Source organism: Hakea prostrata, unplaced genomic scaffold, assembly GCF_041222555.1.
Source record: "Hakea prostrata isolate BN-2017 unplaced genomic scaffold, UWA_Hpros_2 contig_152, whole genome shotgun sequence".
NCBI lineage: Eukaryota > Viridiplantae > Streptophyta > Magnoliopsida > Proteales > Proteaceae > Hakea > Hakea prostrata.
Genome location: NW_028291271.1, coordinates 10,678 through 29,388, shown reverse-complemented (window position 1 = coordinate 29,388; position 18,711 = coordinate 10,678). Strand labels below are relative to the sequence as shown.

Below are 18,711 nucleotides of genomic sequence, written 5' to 3'. Positions count from 1 at the left end.
ACATTCTCAGATCAGTCATGACATACACAACCAGTAGTTCATCATATAAAAGAGAATGTAAAAGCAACATCAGATTAAGCAGTAATAAGTAATTCATATAACATAAACAATGAAAAGATGATATAATTAAGTGCTACTGTTCCCACAGTAGGAGATCAGAATTAAAATACAATAACAGTAGGTAATCTCATAGTTTCATAAAGTAGAAACCAGAGAACAAGCAATCTATGTAGTTAAGGAATTAACTGTCCTTACCTTCTAACTTGAATGGAATCTTAAAGAATCAAGTATGATCTTGACAAAACCTGAGAAGACAGTCCTAAACAAGTGCACACAACATGTTAGGAAAGATGCATAAAGGAAAAGATCATAAATCAATCGAAACAGACCAAGATTGAGGTTGCTGTACTCATTGGTCGATTGATTGGTCTGCTGGACCAGTCGACCAATGAGTCGACCAATGCAGACAGTGGCCTGAGAGAATCCGAATTTTGAGAATCCAAAACCGAATTCGATGGTTCAAAAGGGTACAATTAAGAGGGGAATTATCATGGTAGTATTCTAGGGTATAGAGGATAGTAAACCATAACTCAAAACAATTCTCAAGTTACAACCTAGAAATCATGAGGTCAACTTGATTAGGGTTATCATAGGTTAGGAGGGAAAAAAAATAGAAAGATTAAAGATAATGAACTAGGATATGAAAGAATTCAGATCTAGTAAAGGAAACATAATAATTGGGTTACCATGATTAAACTAGAGGTTCTTGATCTTACCCAAGAATTAGGGTTTTACCCTTTTTGGTTCCCTCGGAAAAATAATTGTGAGATCTGAATGAACAAAGACAAATCAAAACAGGAAAGTATAGATGATTAAATTTTTGGTTAACACAATATTACTCAAGAAGATTTTCCTTCACAAGGGAGGTTACCAAAAGTTTTCCAGACAATCACACAGGTTGGGGTTTCAAAGAATTAGGGTTAGGTTTTCAAGAATTCAATAAGTAGGGTTTAAGAACATGATGATGATCATGAGTCTTAAAGAATATGGTGAGATTAGAGAATTGATGATTACAAGAATGCTTCATCACCTTTCTGATCTCAATGAAAACAGAATAAAAAAAAGAAAATCAGAGATAGAAGAGAGAGTGGTTGAGATCATACCTTTGCCGTAGAAAGATGAAGAATTCTTCAAGTCTTTGAAAGAGATCACCAAAGAATGCAAGGGAATGGGTTAGATTAGGGTTCTAACTCGTTCCAGAGGCTTAGGAGGCAGATGAGGCGGAGTATTCCCGAGATTAGACTTAAATAGAAGTGACAGGATTCAAATTTCAAAAACAGAATCAATTGGTCGATTGATTGGTCGATTGATCCAATCGACCAATGAGTCGACCGATCAAGACAGCAACTTCAAAACAGGGAATTGAAGGCTTAGATCAAGTCCAAACATCAAGGGGTTTTGCACACCTCTAGAGTGACATACCTAGGAGTTAGAAATGCCTTTGAATTAATACAAAGACCACTCCAAGACCATCAACTAATCCAATCTTCATCCGGGTGCAGTTTCCACCATTGGAACACTAGCATCAACACTCATGGATTCCAATCCAGCCATCAAGTCTTCAACAGAAATGGCCCAAAGATGACTTCTTGCCTTACTTCGGGTCACTGGACCTACAATAAACAGAGTTTCCGGATTAGGGTCAGGGCTGGGTTTCACACCCCTGTACTCAGCCGAATTGATCTGTTTGAACCCTGATTCGATTGCTTTCTTCTCTGACATTACCTGTATGTTATCTAGGGTATCAACACTGATTTTGGGACCATACTTAGTGATCATTAAATCTATTTACAACTTGATTAAGGTAAGGACAGTCATTAACTCAAGTATGTTAATTATACCAACATGTTTACATTATGGGAACTTAATGGTTATGTTCATATGAGTATTCCTTTACTATACATGGCTGTTATATGTTTTCTTATCTATAATAGAATGTTAAATATCATTTAGAATGTCATGTTAAATTGTACTTTATGATTTTTATATATGATCAATCATGTTATGATATGTCTTGCTTATATGATGAATCGTTGATTTAGTACGATATGATGAGATTGAGCTTGTGATTGACTACGTATGACTTGGGATTGGGAAGTGTCCTTTCGACACTTCTATCCTTGGACATCGAAGAGAGTAGTATGGGATATTCTCCAAAGGTGTGCATTGACGCTTTCCCGGGTTGTTGGATGACATGTATAGGATTGTCTAGGTGTATGGTTAGGATATTTTTCCTTGTCGTATCAGACCCGAATCGGAAGGGTATTGAGACCGAACGACCCGTGGTAGAGTATGGTTGAAGGGCACTCAAGACCGGTATCCACTCCGTGAGAGGACTTGAACTATACTGCGGATACCCGAAAGGGGCCATTTATTGGTAGGGTTGCAAATGGATAGACCTGGGCTCACGGGCACTCAAGATTGGTAACCAACCTGTGAGAGGACATGAGAGCTTCCCGTTTACCATTTGTGGATGACCAATAGGTTTGATGAGTCCGTAGTCCGAGTTGGTCGGTGCCATAGGATACGCTGACTCTAGTGTGAAGGATACGGAACCGAGTTGGTCAGTGCCATAAGGAAATTATCCAGATATGACATGATATGACTGAGTAGATGACTTGCATTGGGCTAGGCTTCGCCGCGACATGCGCCAATACTTATACCAATGGTGATGTGAGAGAGTGGTGACTAAATCCCCAACCATGGCTTGATGAGGACCTTACCCAATTACCACGGCAGACCCAAGATATCTTATGATTGAGGGGGAGTGACTGACGACCCAAAGAAGTATGGTGCAATGGCTTAAAGCATGTCTACCTTAGAGACTAGCATACTTAAGATTAGAATCATATTTCATCATTGTCTCATATCATATTGCATCATATTGTGACTTGTATCGAATGAACTGTGTATTATGAAACGACTTGCCTTGCTCAGTTCTTTTGAACTCATTCCTTTTTGTGCAATTTGCTAGATTATACTGCAAGTACAAAAGACCTTGATGGCACGTCCTATGACCCGAGCTATGATCCCGCATACTACCCTTCGGGTGATGGCTACGCGGAGAATCAGGATTGCTATACCGAGGAAGATTATGGTTCGTACCAGGGTTAGCCCCACCTTAGTGAGGGAGCGGCCACGTTGGGTTTACTTCATCCCCACTTATGAAGAAGAAATCATTAGGATAGAGGAAACCTATGTGTAGGCCCCATTTCCCTGGATGACTGTAATCATTTGGATATTCTCTCTCTAGTTCTTATGGATTTACTCGTTACACTGTTTGTATTTGGGATGTATTAACCACTTTTCCGCTATTGTGAAGGAGTGACTTCTGATCACTCTTTCTCTTTGTGATTTTGTCATTTAGAAGTTGATACTTAATATTTCTGCACTCTGATTTATTATCTTTTCTTATTCAATTGATTTATTTATTGTTTACTTTATACATTAATTATATTGTTCATGATTATGTTATCGCGTATGTGGGAGGCATGGCCGCTCGATCTGGATCTTTGGGCTGTGGATCACATCCCGGGTATGCCAGATAGGATACCGGCTGGGTGGATGTGACACCTAGCATTTGTCACACTTTCAAACGTATGTTTTCGCATCTACTTGTAGTGTGGGCCAATAGTACCCCTACCTTATTATTTTGTCTGCTAGTGCCCTAGCTCCTATATGACTTCCACAGGTTCCTTCATGAATTTCCTTTAAGATGAGAGTTGCTTCTGGAGCCTCTACACATCGTAATAACAGTCTGGTCAAAGACTTTTTATATAACTTGTCATTTCTAACAGTGTATCTGGATGCTCTTTGTTTTATAGTTCTAACTTCTTTCGGATCTTCTGGTAGTAAGTCATTTTCCAGATAATGGACTATGGGAGTCATCCAACCCTGCTCAGCTTGCACGTGCATCTAGTCGGTTAAGTTTATGCTTGGAAATTGGAGCTCTTCCATGTATACGACTGGTTCTACATCCATGTCGTTCGTAGCTAATTTGGATAGAGCATCGGCTGGCTCATTTTCTGCTTTAGGGACTTGTTTGATTTGGATGTCTTTGAAATATGGTCGGTATTGATCAACCATGTTCAGATATCTAGTCATCCTTTTTTCTTTTGCTTCATATAGCCCGTTTACCTGATTCACCACCAGTTGTGAGTCGCTTCTGACTTCTATGTTCTGGATGTCGAGGGATTTTGCTATGCGAAGACCTGCAATTAACGCTTCGTATTCTGCCTCATTATTCGAGGCTCTGAATTTGAAGTGTAGCGCATATCATATTTGGAACCCCCTGGGCTATTCAGGAGCAATCCCGCTCCGCTTCCTTGTGCGTTACTAGATCCGTCTACCGAAAGTATCCATCTCTTGATACTTTCGGAAGCAACCTCTTCTTGCGTATGCTCAGGTTCTGATGTTTCAAGTATGAAATCGGCAAGGACCTGTGCTTTAATGGCTAGTCGTGGTCGAAACTCGATTTGATGTTCGCTTAACTCAATTGCCCACGATACCAGTCTTCCGGCCAGATCAGGTCGGTGCAGTATTTTTGTTAGAGGAAAATTTGTCAATATGGCGATAGGATGTGATTGAAAATACGGTCTTAGCTTTCTGGCTACTACGACTAGGGCCAAAGCTTTCTTGTCTACCTCTAGATATCATGTCTCAACATAAAGGAGTACATAGCTTACGTAGTAGACAGGGCTTTGCTGTTTTTCTTCCTCTTGTACGAGCACCGCACTAACGGCTATCAGTGATTTACCCAAGTAGACGATTGATTCTTTTCCAGTAGTCGATCGTACAATTAAGGATGGGGTAGTCAGCTTCTCTTTTAGTTGTTCGAAAGCCTACCGACATTCTTCGCTCCATTTTGACACTCCCTTTTTTGTTATATTCTTCACTTTGAAAGAAAGGGAAACATCTTTCCCTTGATTGGGCAATGAATCTGTTTAAAGCGGCAACCTGACTAGTGAGACTGAATTTCTTTGATGCTTTTTGGTGGTTTCATCTCTTGTATGGCCTTAATCTTTTCTAGATTGGCTTCTATCCCTCTTTGGGATACCATAAACCCCAAGAACTTTCCTGATGACACTCCAAAAGCACACTTCTCTGGGTTGAGCTTGATTTTGTATGTGCGAAGTATGTCAAATACCTCTGCTAGATCCTAGAGGTGTTCGGATTGAGATGTGCTTTTGACCAACATATCATCAACATACACCTCCATGTTTTTGCCTATTTGGTGCTCAAATATTTTGTTAACTGCCCTTTGATAAGTTGCTGCTGCATTTTTCAAACCGAAGGGCATTACTTTGTAGTAATAACTATCCCTATCAGTCATGAATGCTGTATGCTTTTGATCGTCTGGATTCATCAGAATTTGATTATATCCTGAGTAGGCATCCATGAAACTTAGCATCTTGTGACATGCAGTTGCATCAATTAGTAGATCTATCCTTGGCAAAGGATAACAATCCTTTGGACAAGCTTTATTGAGGTCGGTATAATCCGTGCACATCCTCCATTTTGCACTTGCTTTTTTCACCATCACCACATTGGCCAACCAAGTTGGGTGATCAATGGGTTTGATGAATCCAGATAGTTTTAGCTTCTGCACTTCTGTTCGGATAACCTCATGCTTGTCTAGGGAAAAATTTCTTCTTTTCTGAATTGTTGGTATTGCATGAGGGTCGATATTCAATTTGTGCTTGGCTACTCTTCTGTTTATTCCGGGCATGTCTTCGGCCGACCAGGCAAAGACGTCCGAATTCTCTTGTAGAAATTTTGTCAAACTAGCTTTGAATTCCTTCTCTTGCTCTACTCCAATCATCGTTCCTTGATCTTCTTTTGAATTCAGTCTGATCCTCTCCAATTTTTCTACTGGTTCAACTCTTTGCATGGTTTCTTCATCTCTATCATCTCTGACTTCTACCGCCATGGTTGTGCTCGTTTTTGCTCTTTTTCTCATGTAGTTGGCATAATTTTGTCGACTTCCTTTATGATCGGCAGAGCATTCTCCTATGCCCTTTTTAGTAGGGAATTTCATCTTCATGTGTAAGGATGAAACTACTGCCTCTAGAGCGACAAGAGTTGGTCGTCCCAAGATTACGTTATATGCAGATAAGTCTCGGACGACCATAAAATTTGACTGAATGAGTCTGTCTCTAGGGTATTTGCCGATTCAGAGATCTAGTTTGACAATTCCTTTTGCTCGAGTTGACGACCCTATGAAACCATATAGGTGTGTGCCATATGGGATGAGCATGTTTTCGTCGAGCTGTAACTTTTTGAAGGCTTCCAAAGATAGGATATTCGCGGAAGACCCTGTGTCGACTAGAACCCTGTGGACCTCCGTTCTTGCTAGGATGACTTTGATGACTAGGGCTTACTCCTTCCATGTCTTTGGCCTCGAAGGTGATAGGTTCTGATATAACCTTTCTAGTTGGCTTTTCGAGCTCGGCGTTTCCTATGTAACGCGCTTTTCTTTTAGTTTGCCGAGCTAATTCTTCTGTTGGACCACTGAACACCGTAAATATTGGTGGTCAGTTTTGATTTTCTCCTCCCTTTGCTCGGCTCTTATTTTGGTATCTTTCTCTGCTCGGAGATCTCAATCTTTTCATATTTCCTTCTTCTTGCTTTTTACCTGGCTAGGTAGGATGGAGGTATTTTGTTACCTGCCCTTGAGATATGATTCTATCAATCTCTATTTTTAGTTGTCGGCAGTCATCTGTCTAGTGTCCGTGATCCTTGTGAAACTCACAATATTTGCTTTTATCCCGCTCATCTAGTCGGGAATACAGTTTGTTGGGCCACTTGAGAATTCCTTGATTTTTAATTTGCATTAGGATTTCCGATCTTCTCATAGCTGATGCCCCTCCTCGATCAGGTCGACCATCCCTAGTCGGGTCTATGGTCGGTTTCCTGACTAGTTGGTGTTTTTCTTTGTGTGCTCTCGCCTCAGTGGTTGGATGCTCCTTCTTTCAAGATTCAATTGTTTCTGATATCTCTGCTTGTTTGTGGCATCGTTCCCTGAGATCATCATACGTTTTTGGCATATCTAGCAAGAGTCTCTCGAGTAGGCCTTCATGGTTGAGTCCTTGGCATAGGGCATGGAAAGCTATCTTCTCGTCCAGATTTTCAATCTGCATGGTCAGATTATTGAATCTCGTAAGTCTCGAATGGACTCCATTCACCCTTGTTTTACAGAGAACAAGGTATCCTCCCTCTTTTTGGTTTCTACTCCACTTTGAAATTGTAGTAGGAAAGTCCGACCTAGATGGTCGAAGCTTTTGACTGAGCCGTTTGGAAGTGTCGAATACCAGTCTAAAGCTGCTCCAACTAGTGAAGCAGGAAAACTTCGACACATGGCTGCTTCACTATGTCTAAATAGACATAACGGACTTATAATGTGTGATGTGACGCTTTGGGCATCGTGATCCGTCATAAGCGGTAAAAGCGGGGCACTTGAAGCCTTTTGGCATCTTTGCTTCTGAGACGCTTTTGATGAACGGATCTTCTTTTTGGATGGCATATAGCTCATCTTTGCCAGGATTCTTCAACTTTTTGACCGTCTCATCCAATTCGGTGATTCATTTGTTCATCTCTTCGTCTCGCCTGTCTGGACCATTATGACTTTTTTTGTCTTTTGGATTCCGGATTGGATCCGAGCTGCTTCCTCGATCTTCGTCATCGTTGATTGGAGACTTTTGTTCGGGAATAACTCCTTTGAAGCTCGGGATTTTTCTGTCTTCTTCCCTTCCTCTTTTTGGGATGGTCGATCTTCCTGGTCGAGCATGGATGGTCGGTCGTGTTTGCCTTCCTCAGATGTTTTTTGCTTTTTCTGAGGATCTGCTCCGGGAGCGATTATACGTTGCATGGCCATTCTGACCAACTAGCTTAGGGATGAGAATTCTTTCCTGAGTTCAAATTGTTCCTTCTGAATTTTGTCCAGTTGATGCATTGTAGCGAATTGATTTGCTGGAGGGTCTGAAAGAGCCAGAGGATCTTGCTGAATTTGGGGTTCGGGAATTATGTCAATTCCCTGTGGATTTTCGCCCTAATCAACCTCCTTCTCTCCCTCAGATCCGTCTCTTGTCAATAATCCCGATCTAGTTCTGTAAAACCCAGCCCTAACCTTGACCCGGAAACCTTGTTATTTGTAGGTCCAGTGACCCGAAGTAAAGTAAGAAGTCAGCTTTGGGCCATCCCAGTGGAGGACTTGGTGTCTGGCTTTGAATCCATGAGAGTTGATGATGAAGTTCTATTTATGGAAACTGAATCTTGATGAAGATCGGATTAGTTGATGGACTTGGAGTGCTCTCAATCATGGTTTGAAGGCATTTCTACCTATTAGGTAAGTCACTTGTTATGTGTGCAAAACCCCTTTAGGATTGGATTTGATCTGGGTCTTCAATTCCTTGTTTTGGAATTGCTGTCAGCATTGGTCGACTAATTGGTCGACTGGACCAGTCGACCAATCCACTCGACCAATGAGTGCTGTCTTTGGCAATTAGGTTTTGCTTGCTCTATTTAAGTCCAATCTCGAGTCTACTTCGTATTTGCTGCCTCCAAACTCTTTGGAACGAACCAAAGACCTCTGCAAGTCATCTCCCTTGCATTCTTGGTGATTTTCTTGACGGATCTTCGTCAAAACTCTTCCTTTTGCATCAAAGGTATGTCTACCCTCTCTTCTTCTCCTCCATCTCTGTTTTTCTTTCCTTTTTGAGTTGAGACAGTAGAGGAGATGCTGCATTCTCTGTTGCAAACATCTCTGGACTTGTCTCTCATGATCATCCTAAGGATTAATGGCTAGAACAATGATCTTAACCATGATCATTGCAAGCTTTTGAAGGAATCATGATCAAACCATGATCTAGTCTTTGTTTAACTTCTGATTTGAATTCTGATCTCCTTGGATCTTCTACATTGATCATGTTAGTAGTCAATTGATGTGTTTTCTTTTCATGATCCATGATCTATCAATCTCTAGTTGTTCCTCTTCTACCATACCATGTTTTCTTCATGAATCATGATAGTTACATATATGGTAGGTTTTGTTTCCTTATTTAGATTTATGCTTTTAAGCCTATTACCTTGAAGATCTAAGTATGCTTTTCATGATACCTTTACCTGAAGCAATGATCCATTCTCCTATTGTTCTTGTCTTTGATTTCTATCTTGAATTCTTCAAGATCCATGGTTGATCTAATTATGGTAACTTTTTGTTTCCTAATTTGGATCTTGATGGCTTGATTGGATTAGTGTTTTGAGGTCCCCTTTATGTTAGGATACTACTGATGTAGTTTACCCCTTGATTAGTACCCTTTTGAACCACTAAATTCGGATTTTATATCTTAAAACTCTGTTTTTTTTAGGCTACTGTCTGCATTGGTCGACTGATTGGTCGACTGGACCAGTCGACCAATCCACTCGACCAATGAGTACAAAGCAACTCCTGAATTGGTCCGTGTTGGATGTTTTGGTATCTTTTCTGTTAGGGATCCTTCCTAATATGTTGTATACACTTGTTTAGGACCTTCTTCTCAAGTTTGCCAAGATCTTACTTGATTTCTTAGGATTCCTTTGCGAGTTATAAAAGGTAAGGATGGTTACTTCTTTAACAACATAAATTGCATATCTTAGTTTCTATATTTGAACCTTGTTAATTTATTTCTTTAATTAGATTCTTATAATGTTATACTACTATGGTACTATCTTGATATCAGTAGCATTACTTATTCATATTGAATTGACTCATGCATGATTTACTTACCAAGTATATACAAAGTGATTGTAATTATTGATTTCTTTCCATATATGAAGTTACCATATATGTGATGATATGATTTGATGCATGTGTATGCTTAAGTATGGTTTGGAAAGGAGAGGTGTCCTTTTGACACTTCTGTCCTTGGACTACTACGGGAATATTATGGGATGTTTCCGGAGATGCCCTATGGACACCTTCCTAAACTGTTGGATGACATATCTAGGATTGTCTAGTAGTGTTTGGCTAGGATGTCCTATTATGTCAGACCCTAATCAGAGGGGTATTGAGACCGAACGACCCGTGGTAGCAATGGGGGTTCATGGGCGCTCAAGACCGATAACCAACCCGTGAGAGGACAGGAATCACATTGTGGGGGCCATTTATTGGTAGGGTTGCATATGGTTAGACTTGGGCTCACGGGCGCTCAAGACCGGTAACCAACCCGTGAGAGGACGTGAGAGCTTCCCGTTTACCATATGTGGATAACCAATAGGGTTGATGAGTCCGTAGTCGGGGACTATGAGGACTCTAGTGTGAAGGATACCGGAAAGGATCGTCGGGACGAGGAATGGACGTATCTGGATCTGACTTGATGTAACTAAGTAGAAGACTTGCATTTGGCTAGGCTTTACCCTGACATGCGCCGGTACTTAGACCAATGGTGATGTGAGAGAGTGGTGACTTAACCCCCAGCCATGGAATGTCCTGAGGGATGCCGGACCCATTACCAACTGATGATGAGCGATTGAGACCTTCCTAAAGAAGTACGGTGCTATGACTTAAAGCATGTCTGCCAATAGAGACCAGCATATATAGAGTTAGATTCATTCATTCATTGTTTGTCTCATACCATATTGCATTTATGTTTGTTCTGAAATCCTGCCATTTATGTTATTATGGATTTAACTGCCTTACTGAGTTTCTTTGAAACTCATTCCTTTATTGTACAATGTTTGTTAGACTATTCTGCAGGTACTGAATATTATGACGGTCCCTATGAAGAAGCGCAAGGCGAAGAGGCATATCTCCAGGAAGGTGATTACCGTTACAACAATTACACTGAAGATCCCGTGAGTGGTTATGCTCCGTACGATGCTTAGTCCGACCATTGAGTGGAAGCGCCCTTGTGCCGTTTTTGAGATTTATACTTATAGGGATGTTGTCTATAAAGTGGAGAACAATTTAGTTACCCATTGTACTTACTACTGGGATTAGATTTTGTCTTGCTTATTCTCTTTTAGAACTACTTTTCCGCTGGTTGTAGAGTGGGATTTCGCCTCACTTTACTTATCTGATGTAGACACTCTGATTTTATCTAGTACTCTGATTTATATATGATTCATTCTTTCCTTATTTGGATCTATGGTTTATCTTCCGCACTTTTATTGTTATTGTTCATGATTATGTTATTGTTTATGTGGGAGGTTGATTACTCGATACCTGATCTTCGGGCTGTGGATCACACTCTCGGGTATGCCAGATAGGGTACCAACTGGGAGGATGTGACAAGTTCTCATGATGGCTTTTTGATCAAAGGTTCCCACAGACGGCGCCAATTGTTGTAGCACAATTCTGTTCGTCCCTTCAGCCGGATGAACCTGCAAGAATGAGCTCGACCGTGGAGGTCGAGTTTTCACTTTGACGATCTAGTTAGGAATCCGACTAAGGAAGACAAGCAAGTAATGAACAATAATAATACGAATAATGATCGTTCTATTCAGTGTACCTTTCTCTTGTGTTGTCATACCTTTTTATAGCTTTTCTATTTAAGAGTTTAACTGGAACTCAGACATTAGTTAGTCGACAATAGGAATCTCAATAATTGAATCCTACTCGAATATGAATAGTTGGATTCTATTGGAATAATGTTCTTCTTGGAATACGGCTTACTATTCCGCCGACTTCACTTTGACCAGTTCGGGTTGGTCCAACCTGGTTGGTCTAGCCGAACTGATTCGGGTTCAACCGAACTGGTTTAGGCCAGTTTATATTTTCCTTTATCATTATGGTTGTTATTTAATCTAACACTTAACTTTCAATCTTGAGCATCAACTGCTGCATAGGCACTGCTCCCAAGCAAAATCTTCATTTCCCATGTTGGAGTGTGGGGTATTACAAAAATATAAATAAATAAATAATCACTTGATTAAGCCAAGAATTACTTAATGAAGTTCTACCCCAAAAAAGAGAGGATTCTTATAGAAGAAACACTACTCAGTTATCTTGCAATTCCAACTATTTGAGAATTTGATGATGACTGCCAGGAAAATCACATGCTAAACGAAGAATTCTCATACGAGACACATAGGATTCACATACCTTAGTCATCTCGCATTTCCAAGTAATATAGAGATGGTTTCGCAGGTTCTATGATCTCCACTGTTCCTTCAAGCATCTTGGCCACTTTCCCCATTGATGGCCTCAATTCGGGCTGATCTTGTAGACACCACATTGCAGTCTTCACCATCCGATCCACCAACTCAAAGTGAAGCCGATCCTCATAACAGTGGTTGATCTGTCTGTCCAAAAGCTCTTCTATCTTCTTCTCTTCATACACTTTCTCAAATGCCCATCTTGGAAAATACCAATCTTCACTCCCATTCAATGAAGATTGACGAAACTCAAAATTTCTAACACCACTCACAATCTCTAACAACACCATTCCAAAGCTATAAACATCAGCTTTTGCAGTGATTGGTTGCTCTCTTGTCACCCACTCTGGTGCTAAGTATCCCCTTGTGCCATGGATTCTTGACATGGCAACCTTGTCTTCCTTCTTTATCAGCTTAGACAATCCAAAATCTGCTACCTTTGGACAAAAGTCATCACCCAGAAGGATATTCTCTGGTTTAATGTCACAATGGAGAACCCACTCAAGACATTCTTCATGAAGATATGCAATTGCCCTAGCTATACCAAGAGCAATCCTGTATCTAACATTCCAATCCAGTAATGGCCTCAGTGGGGTATCCACTGTAAGATCACTACTGTTATGGCTGCTGCTTGTTCCTTGACCTGCCTCTGTTGTAGCTGGAGAAGCAGTGAAGAGGTATTTAGCAAGAGATCCATTTGGGAGATACTCATACACCAGCATCCTATGATCCTTCTCAACACAGAAACCCCAGACACGGATTAGGTTGAGGTGGTGCATTCTGGCAATTATTCCAATCTCACCCCAAAATTCAGTCTCTCCACCACCTGCAACTCTTTTAAGGCACTTTACAGCTATTCTCCGGTGATCAGGTAGCTCACCTTTATATACAATCCCATATGCACCTTGCCCAATAATGTTGGAGAAGTTGTTTGTTGCAGCTTTGAGCTCACCGTAGCTGAATCTTTTTGGACCTCCAGAGGGTAAGAGTTCAAGGCCAAGTGTCCATGCCATGTTTTGGTATTTGAGATATTTCTTAAGAAAAGCCCAGAAAGAGAGGAAAGCTACAATTAACTCGAGGGAGAAGACGGTACCGAGAATGGCAATGTTCAATGTTGTGGTTTTAGAATGGTTAGGCGGTAGAGGAAGACTAGTAAGAGTAGGGCAGATGGTTTTCACCTTGGTTGTCAAGCCTGTGAAGTTGCTGGAAACATTTGTTTCTGAATTGGACAGACGAAGAAACGTGGACACCGCTCTCCCTGGAGACCAGTAGCCATGCAAGAGGTGTTCATGGTGAATACAGTAGTTATTTCCCTTGTAATTGACTGAATAAGCAAGGCAGCTTGGGTTGGCTAGACATCCTTTCTCACAGGAACTGAAATTGGAAGCCGGAAGGTCACCATTGTTTGGTCCTCCCGTGAAGTTAACGAAATCCAACTGGAGAAAGATGCTGTCTTTGTTCGTCAATGGAATTCTCCTCTCCACAGGTTTGCTCACCACCAGCACCAGTTTTCACTTCAAATCCTGATGGGCAAACACAGAAAGTGGCTTTGTTGCCATCGGTCACACATATATAATTTGGACCACAGGTGCCATGAATCTTACAAAGTTCTTGAACTGCTTGCCAAACTATCAACCATGTCCCTGTGCGTTTACGGAGACTATGAACTCTGAGATTTCCATCGTTATCAAGAGTCAGCCGGCGCAACCGAACAGATCCAAGATCAGCCATTATATATGAATTGCCGCTATTTTCCTCAGTGAGATACCCACTAGAGAGAAGTACGCCAATCGGAACAATTTTTGCGTAAACATTGGATGAATTGAAGACCAAATCCTGATTGTTTCTAAACATGAATTTTCCATTCTTTGAGACCAGTGTGGTGCCATCTATGGTCTGGTTGCATAGAATTGTATCAGTTGGATAGTTGAAGCTGCTCCAATTTCCAAACACCAAGTTACCATCTTCACCGAGGACTAGTTTCGTCTGAGTGGGATTTCCGAATGCCACCGGCAGCCACAAATTATTTCCTGCTGAATCGTTGAGTTGGAGAATGCCAGTGGAAGTGACCACAAGAGATGAAGATCTGTTTACTGTTGAGCCAGTGCCATTAAGTGACCAGATAATGGTATTATCGAGGCTTTTTAGGCACCAAACTGCGAAGATGTAAAGGTTTTGGGAGTTGGGTAATGGTTGAAAACCAGCAGCATAGGTTGAGTTAGCGGATACAAGAGTCTGATTCATGGCTGGTGACCATGGTGAATTAGAGGAGGAGAAGGAAGAGAGCTTCTGTTGTGGCTGATCTGCTAATGGTGAGACACACGAGATTAGAATGGAAATAATGATGAGAAAAGACAGAGACAACTTGGCCGCTGGTTTCCTCATTACCATACTCTCCCGCTTGAAACTGCTGTATTCCAATGAGAAATTCTTTCTCATGGGCAGAATCCTAATCAGAATTTAAGCTATATAGATTCAATTTGAGTAGAGAAACCGTTGACTTATGGAAGAAGTTGCAATCACGACTTCTTGGCCAGATTTGACCAAGAAAATGTGATCAAAAAGCCGCCAGCCTGAAAGCTACATTTTAAATTTTAACAAGGGGACAATTAAGGTTGAGTAATGATTTATTTGTTACGTATTATTTCTATTGATATATAAGGGAGAATTAAGGTTACTCGATAAAAATTATAAATGATTTATTTTAATTGCCACTTGTGAATTTTGCCACCGAGGACTTCATGGGTCTCTCATCATTAACCACCCCCCACTCCTCCCCCTCCCCCCAGAAAAAAAAAAACCCTTTGTACAAGAATTTGAAAAAGTTCATTACAAAAATTTTACAAAATTATATCAATAGGATGAAAAAACAAATTTTCTCGAAATGGAATGAAATTACTCTTTCATGATATCATATCACCTTTTCAATTTAGTTTCATTCATACCAGATAAATCACTGTAGTATTATGATTTTCCAGGAGATCTTTCTTTGTTTTGACACATAAAATGACAGGAAGATAGAGATACCTACTTCTGAAATTGAAATTGTATGAGGCTTCCTATCACATGGAATGTGATTTTATTATTTCTATCCCTTTTAGGAGCTATTTTTTTATTTGGCTGACCTAAGTTCAGATGCCAAAAAGATAACCGGAGTTTGAAGGCTAGAGTGACCATGTCTATTAGAAATTATCATAGCTATCGCACTCGGTCGGCATAAATAAAGGATTCCTAATCAAAGAAAAACCATGTATACATATAAGGCTAGTCACAATAGGAAATAAAGGTAAGATCTTCAAAGCAGTTATGAGTAAGATAGATCTTATCTTTCCCAAAAACAGATAATTCTCATTCCGTGTATTTAGAGAAAACCATTCAATCATTTTCCAATGGTGAAGATTCCAAGCATGTTGCAATTTGGGTATAAAGGTAGATTTTTAATAGGATAATCTTATGTAATATCCTACATCAGGTATTTCAATTTTTCTCGTATTCGTCTACGGTTAAAGATAAAAGTTGACTATGTCTCATTGACACCAGTCAAATGCCCAAAATTATTCTCATAAAGAGATTAGAATGATTCATTACCAAAAAACAAAAGAGATTTAGAATGATGTTGAGAAAAGAAAGAGACAACATGGCTATTGGTTCCATATACTCGGTCTCTTCCACTTGAATAAACTGCCAAAAACTATTGAATTCCAACTAGAATTTGATATACGTAAGTTGTAGATTGAGTAGGGAAACCGTTGACTTCCACAAGAAGCTTCCTCGCTTGGACCAAGGAACGTGAACAAAAAGCCACCAGTTTGACAGCGACATGAATGTTTTTAAATCCAGCTAGGTTTTTTCCTTAAGATGACAAATTAATGTCTGTGTGGGAGTTTCCAAGTCAGGGAGTTTCTAGATGAGATTGGCAAACCCAAATAAGGGGGAAAAATTATCACTACAAGCTAGGAACAACGTATTGTCGAAATTTCCGTTTTGGTGTTTAGCAAACCGAAACATGAGGTGAAACTCGGATTCGCGAGATATCGCCGAAAATGGCGATAAATTATCATTTGATTTTTCTGATTTTCTCTCTTCTCCAAAACTCCCCCAGAGACTCTCCTACTTCTTGGCATTCTTGCCATATTTTCATTCGATTTTCGACATTTAACTGTAGATCTCGCTTCATTCTATATATATATATATCATACTACTATTATAAAAGCATGTACTCCTCTTTTTTCGCAAATCTTTCACTTGACTATTGTATCGTTTGTCTTTATTTAAATGTCAAATTTTTTGTATTAGCTTTGTTGTCATTTTATTTTTTACTCATAAATTATTGGTACCCTTTTTATATTTTTTTTTATATTAGCTTTATTTTTATTGTTGATATTTATTTTTTTCATTACCTATAATATAACATACCTATGTTGATCATAACATACCTATGTTGATCGTGTTTTAATCTCTCTCAATCTCCTCTCACGACAAATTGGGAAGATTTAATTTTAGTCAATTTCTCTCAATTTCTCTCAATCTCTTTGGATCTCTCTCCATCTCCTCCTCTCACAAAGCAAAGACATGGTACGTATCATGTGAATCTCTCTTTGTTTACCACAATCCCTGATTTTTGGTCAATTGGGCAGTTGTTCCCAATAGTTTTAATGATCGCCTTGATCAACGCCCGGAAGTTAGGGTGACTATGATGGAACGCGATCAACCGATTCTCACATATCGGTTGGTTACAGACTTGAAGAATGCAGTTGTAGTTCAAGTAGTTTGTCATGTCTCGTGATCGAAAATTCGTGAAGCATCCAAAGGATTTGTAGCGAGAGCGGGCGGGCAATTGTCTTTCATCACTTTGTTTTGATCTTTCAGTAGTCTCCGAAACGCAATAGATAAGCAGTCAATGTCATTAATCAGCCCAATCTGCAATGTTGGTGAGGTTCAAAACAAAGTTGGTTAAGGTGTATCTCTATTCTTGTGGTTTGAATTTCATTGGAAATCTAAGGGTTTTGACAACCCACTATTCCTATGAATGTTGGCAAGTACAAATATTGAGATCACTATTTCCTCCATTGTTGTTACAACTTTTTAAATGGTGATGGCACCATTAGGGAGTAGAAGAATTGCTGCCATGATGGTTTGTGAGTTAATCTGTCCCATCTTGCATCTGAGAGCTGTTTTTTCTGTTATTATCTGTCTCTCCCAATGAGTTATTGCTAAATTTGCTCTTTTATCTTCTCCAAGTGTAGTGATCACTAAAATTTGTCTTCTGAAGAAGGGTAACTGCACTCTCTTGCCAATGCCTCATGGGTACATGCAATGTTAATGACATTCATCTTCCTAATGGATCATCTTGTAGAAGCAGGGTAGTAGCTAGCAGCTTCTAGCATTTTATCTAATTAAATTGAGTTGGGTTATTTCGTTTTATATGGCTGTTCTTAATTCAGTGAAGCTGCCTTTGCTGTCAATGGGATTATGCATGTAGGTCTTGCTAGAAAGATGCAAATATTTGGAAGAAAGCAAAAGTGTGGCAATTTGCCTAAGTACATGTAAGCTGCCTACACAAGTTAGCGCTTATTTTATTTTTATGGGATGAATGTTCTAGCATCTATACTAATTATTAAGAGATACCCTCATATTTGATTCCTTGAAATTGCTTTTACTTTTTGTCGCTAAAGACTTTCTGCAAGGACTACATGGGTGTTCCTTTGCTTATGGAATCTAACTTCGTTGACTATAGCTGTCAGGTACAATAGTTTACTGGTCAGTTTTGAAAGTTTTAGATTTAATATGTTTCCTGTTGTCTGGTAATTTTTATTTCAATTTGAAGTAGCTGGTATTGCCACCTTCATGTTCTGAAAAACTTTTAGTCAACTATTCTGTCTAAACTAGATATGCTATATCGACAGGACAATTTCACTTGTCTTGCTTATGCTGATGGATATTTGAGATTAGAAACTACCCGGTTGATGAAGCTAATGTGTTATTTGTATAACCTCATTTTTCATCTGAATTCATTGCTTATGGCATGGGTTTCAAATGTTTTTGTAGTTTCAATTTGGAGCTCCTCCCCCTACAGAGGATAAGATTCTGAAGGAGCCTTGCTTGGAAATGTGCCCAAATGCTTTTCGGCATGAAGGAAGAGGAGTTCTTAGACATGAACCACAATGCCCCAAGGTAAACTGAATCTGTCGTCTCCTAGGACATTGTAAAGCACTAATTGTGCACCAAGCACATCTCTCTTCGTGAGTTGTTGATTGTATTCTTATTGCTTTGCCCTTTCTTTATTCCCAAATCCAACCCTTGAATCATTCTCCTACAATTCTAACCAATTGTTTCTCTTTTTGTTACATAAAACCTATCCATTCTTTTAAAATATCAAACATAGATAATTATCTCCATCATTGATTCTTTCCCTCATACCGTTTTTTATGTGAAAAAACTAGGAATGCCTCGCAAACCCTTTTTTTTTATTTTTTTTGGAAAAATAACTACTAATGGTTATTTGTAGCTAGCCAAAGA

The 18,711-nt window shown here is 39.7% G+C and overlaps 1 protein-coding gene and 1 pseudogene across 1 annotated transcript; one reads left to right on the top strand and one right to left on the bottom strand.

The window, feature by feature from the left end:
- Positions 1 to 11,884: 11,884 nt before the first annotated feature.
- Positions 11,885 to 14,597, bottom strand: LOC148998759 (G-type lectin S-receptor-like serine/threonine-protein kinase At1g34300). Its single transcript, XM_089141734.1, is given in 2 exon segments — positions 11,885 to 13,673; positions 13,675 to 14,597. Coding segments are annotated over 2 exon segments (2,442 nt in total). The 5' UTR covers positions 14,584 to 14,597; the 3' UTR covers positions 11,885 to 12,140.
- A 2,520-nt stretch (positions 14,598 to 17,117) lies between these two features.
- On the top strand, positions 17,118 to 18,375 carry LOC148998758 (beta-carotene isomerase D27, chloroplastic-like; annotated as a pseudogene).
- Positions 18,376 to 18,711: the final 336 nt, after the last annotated feature.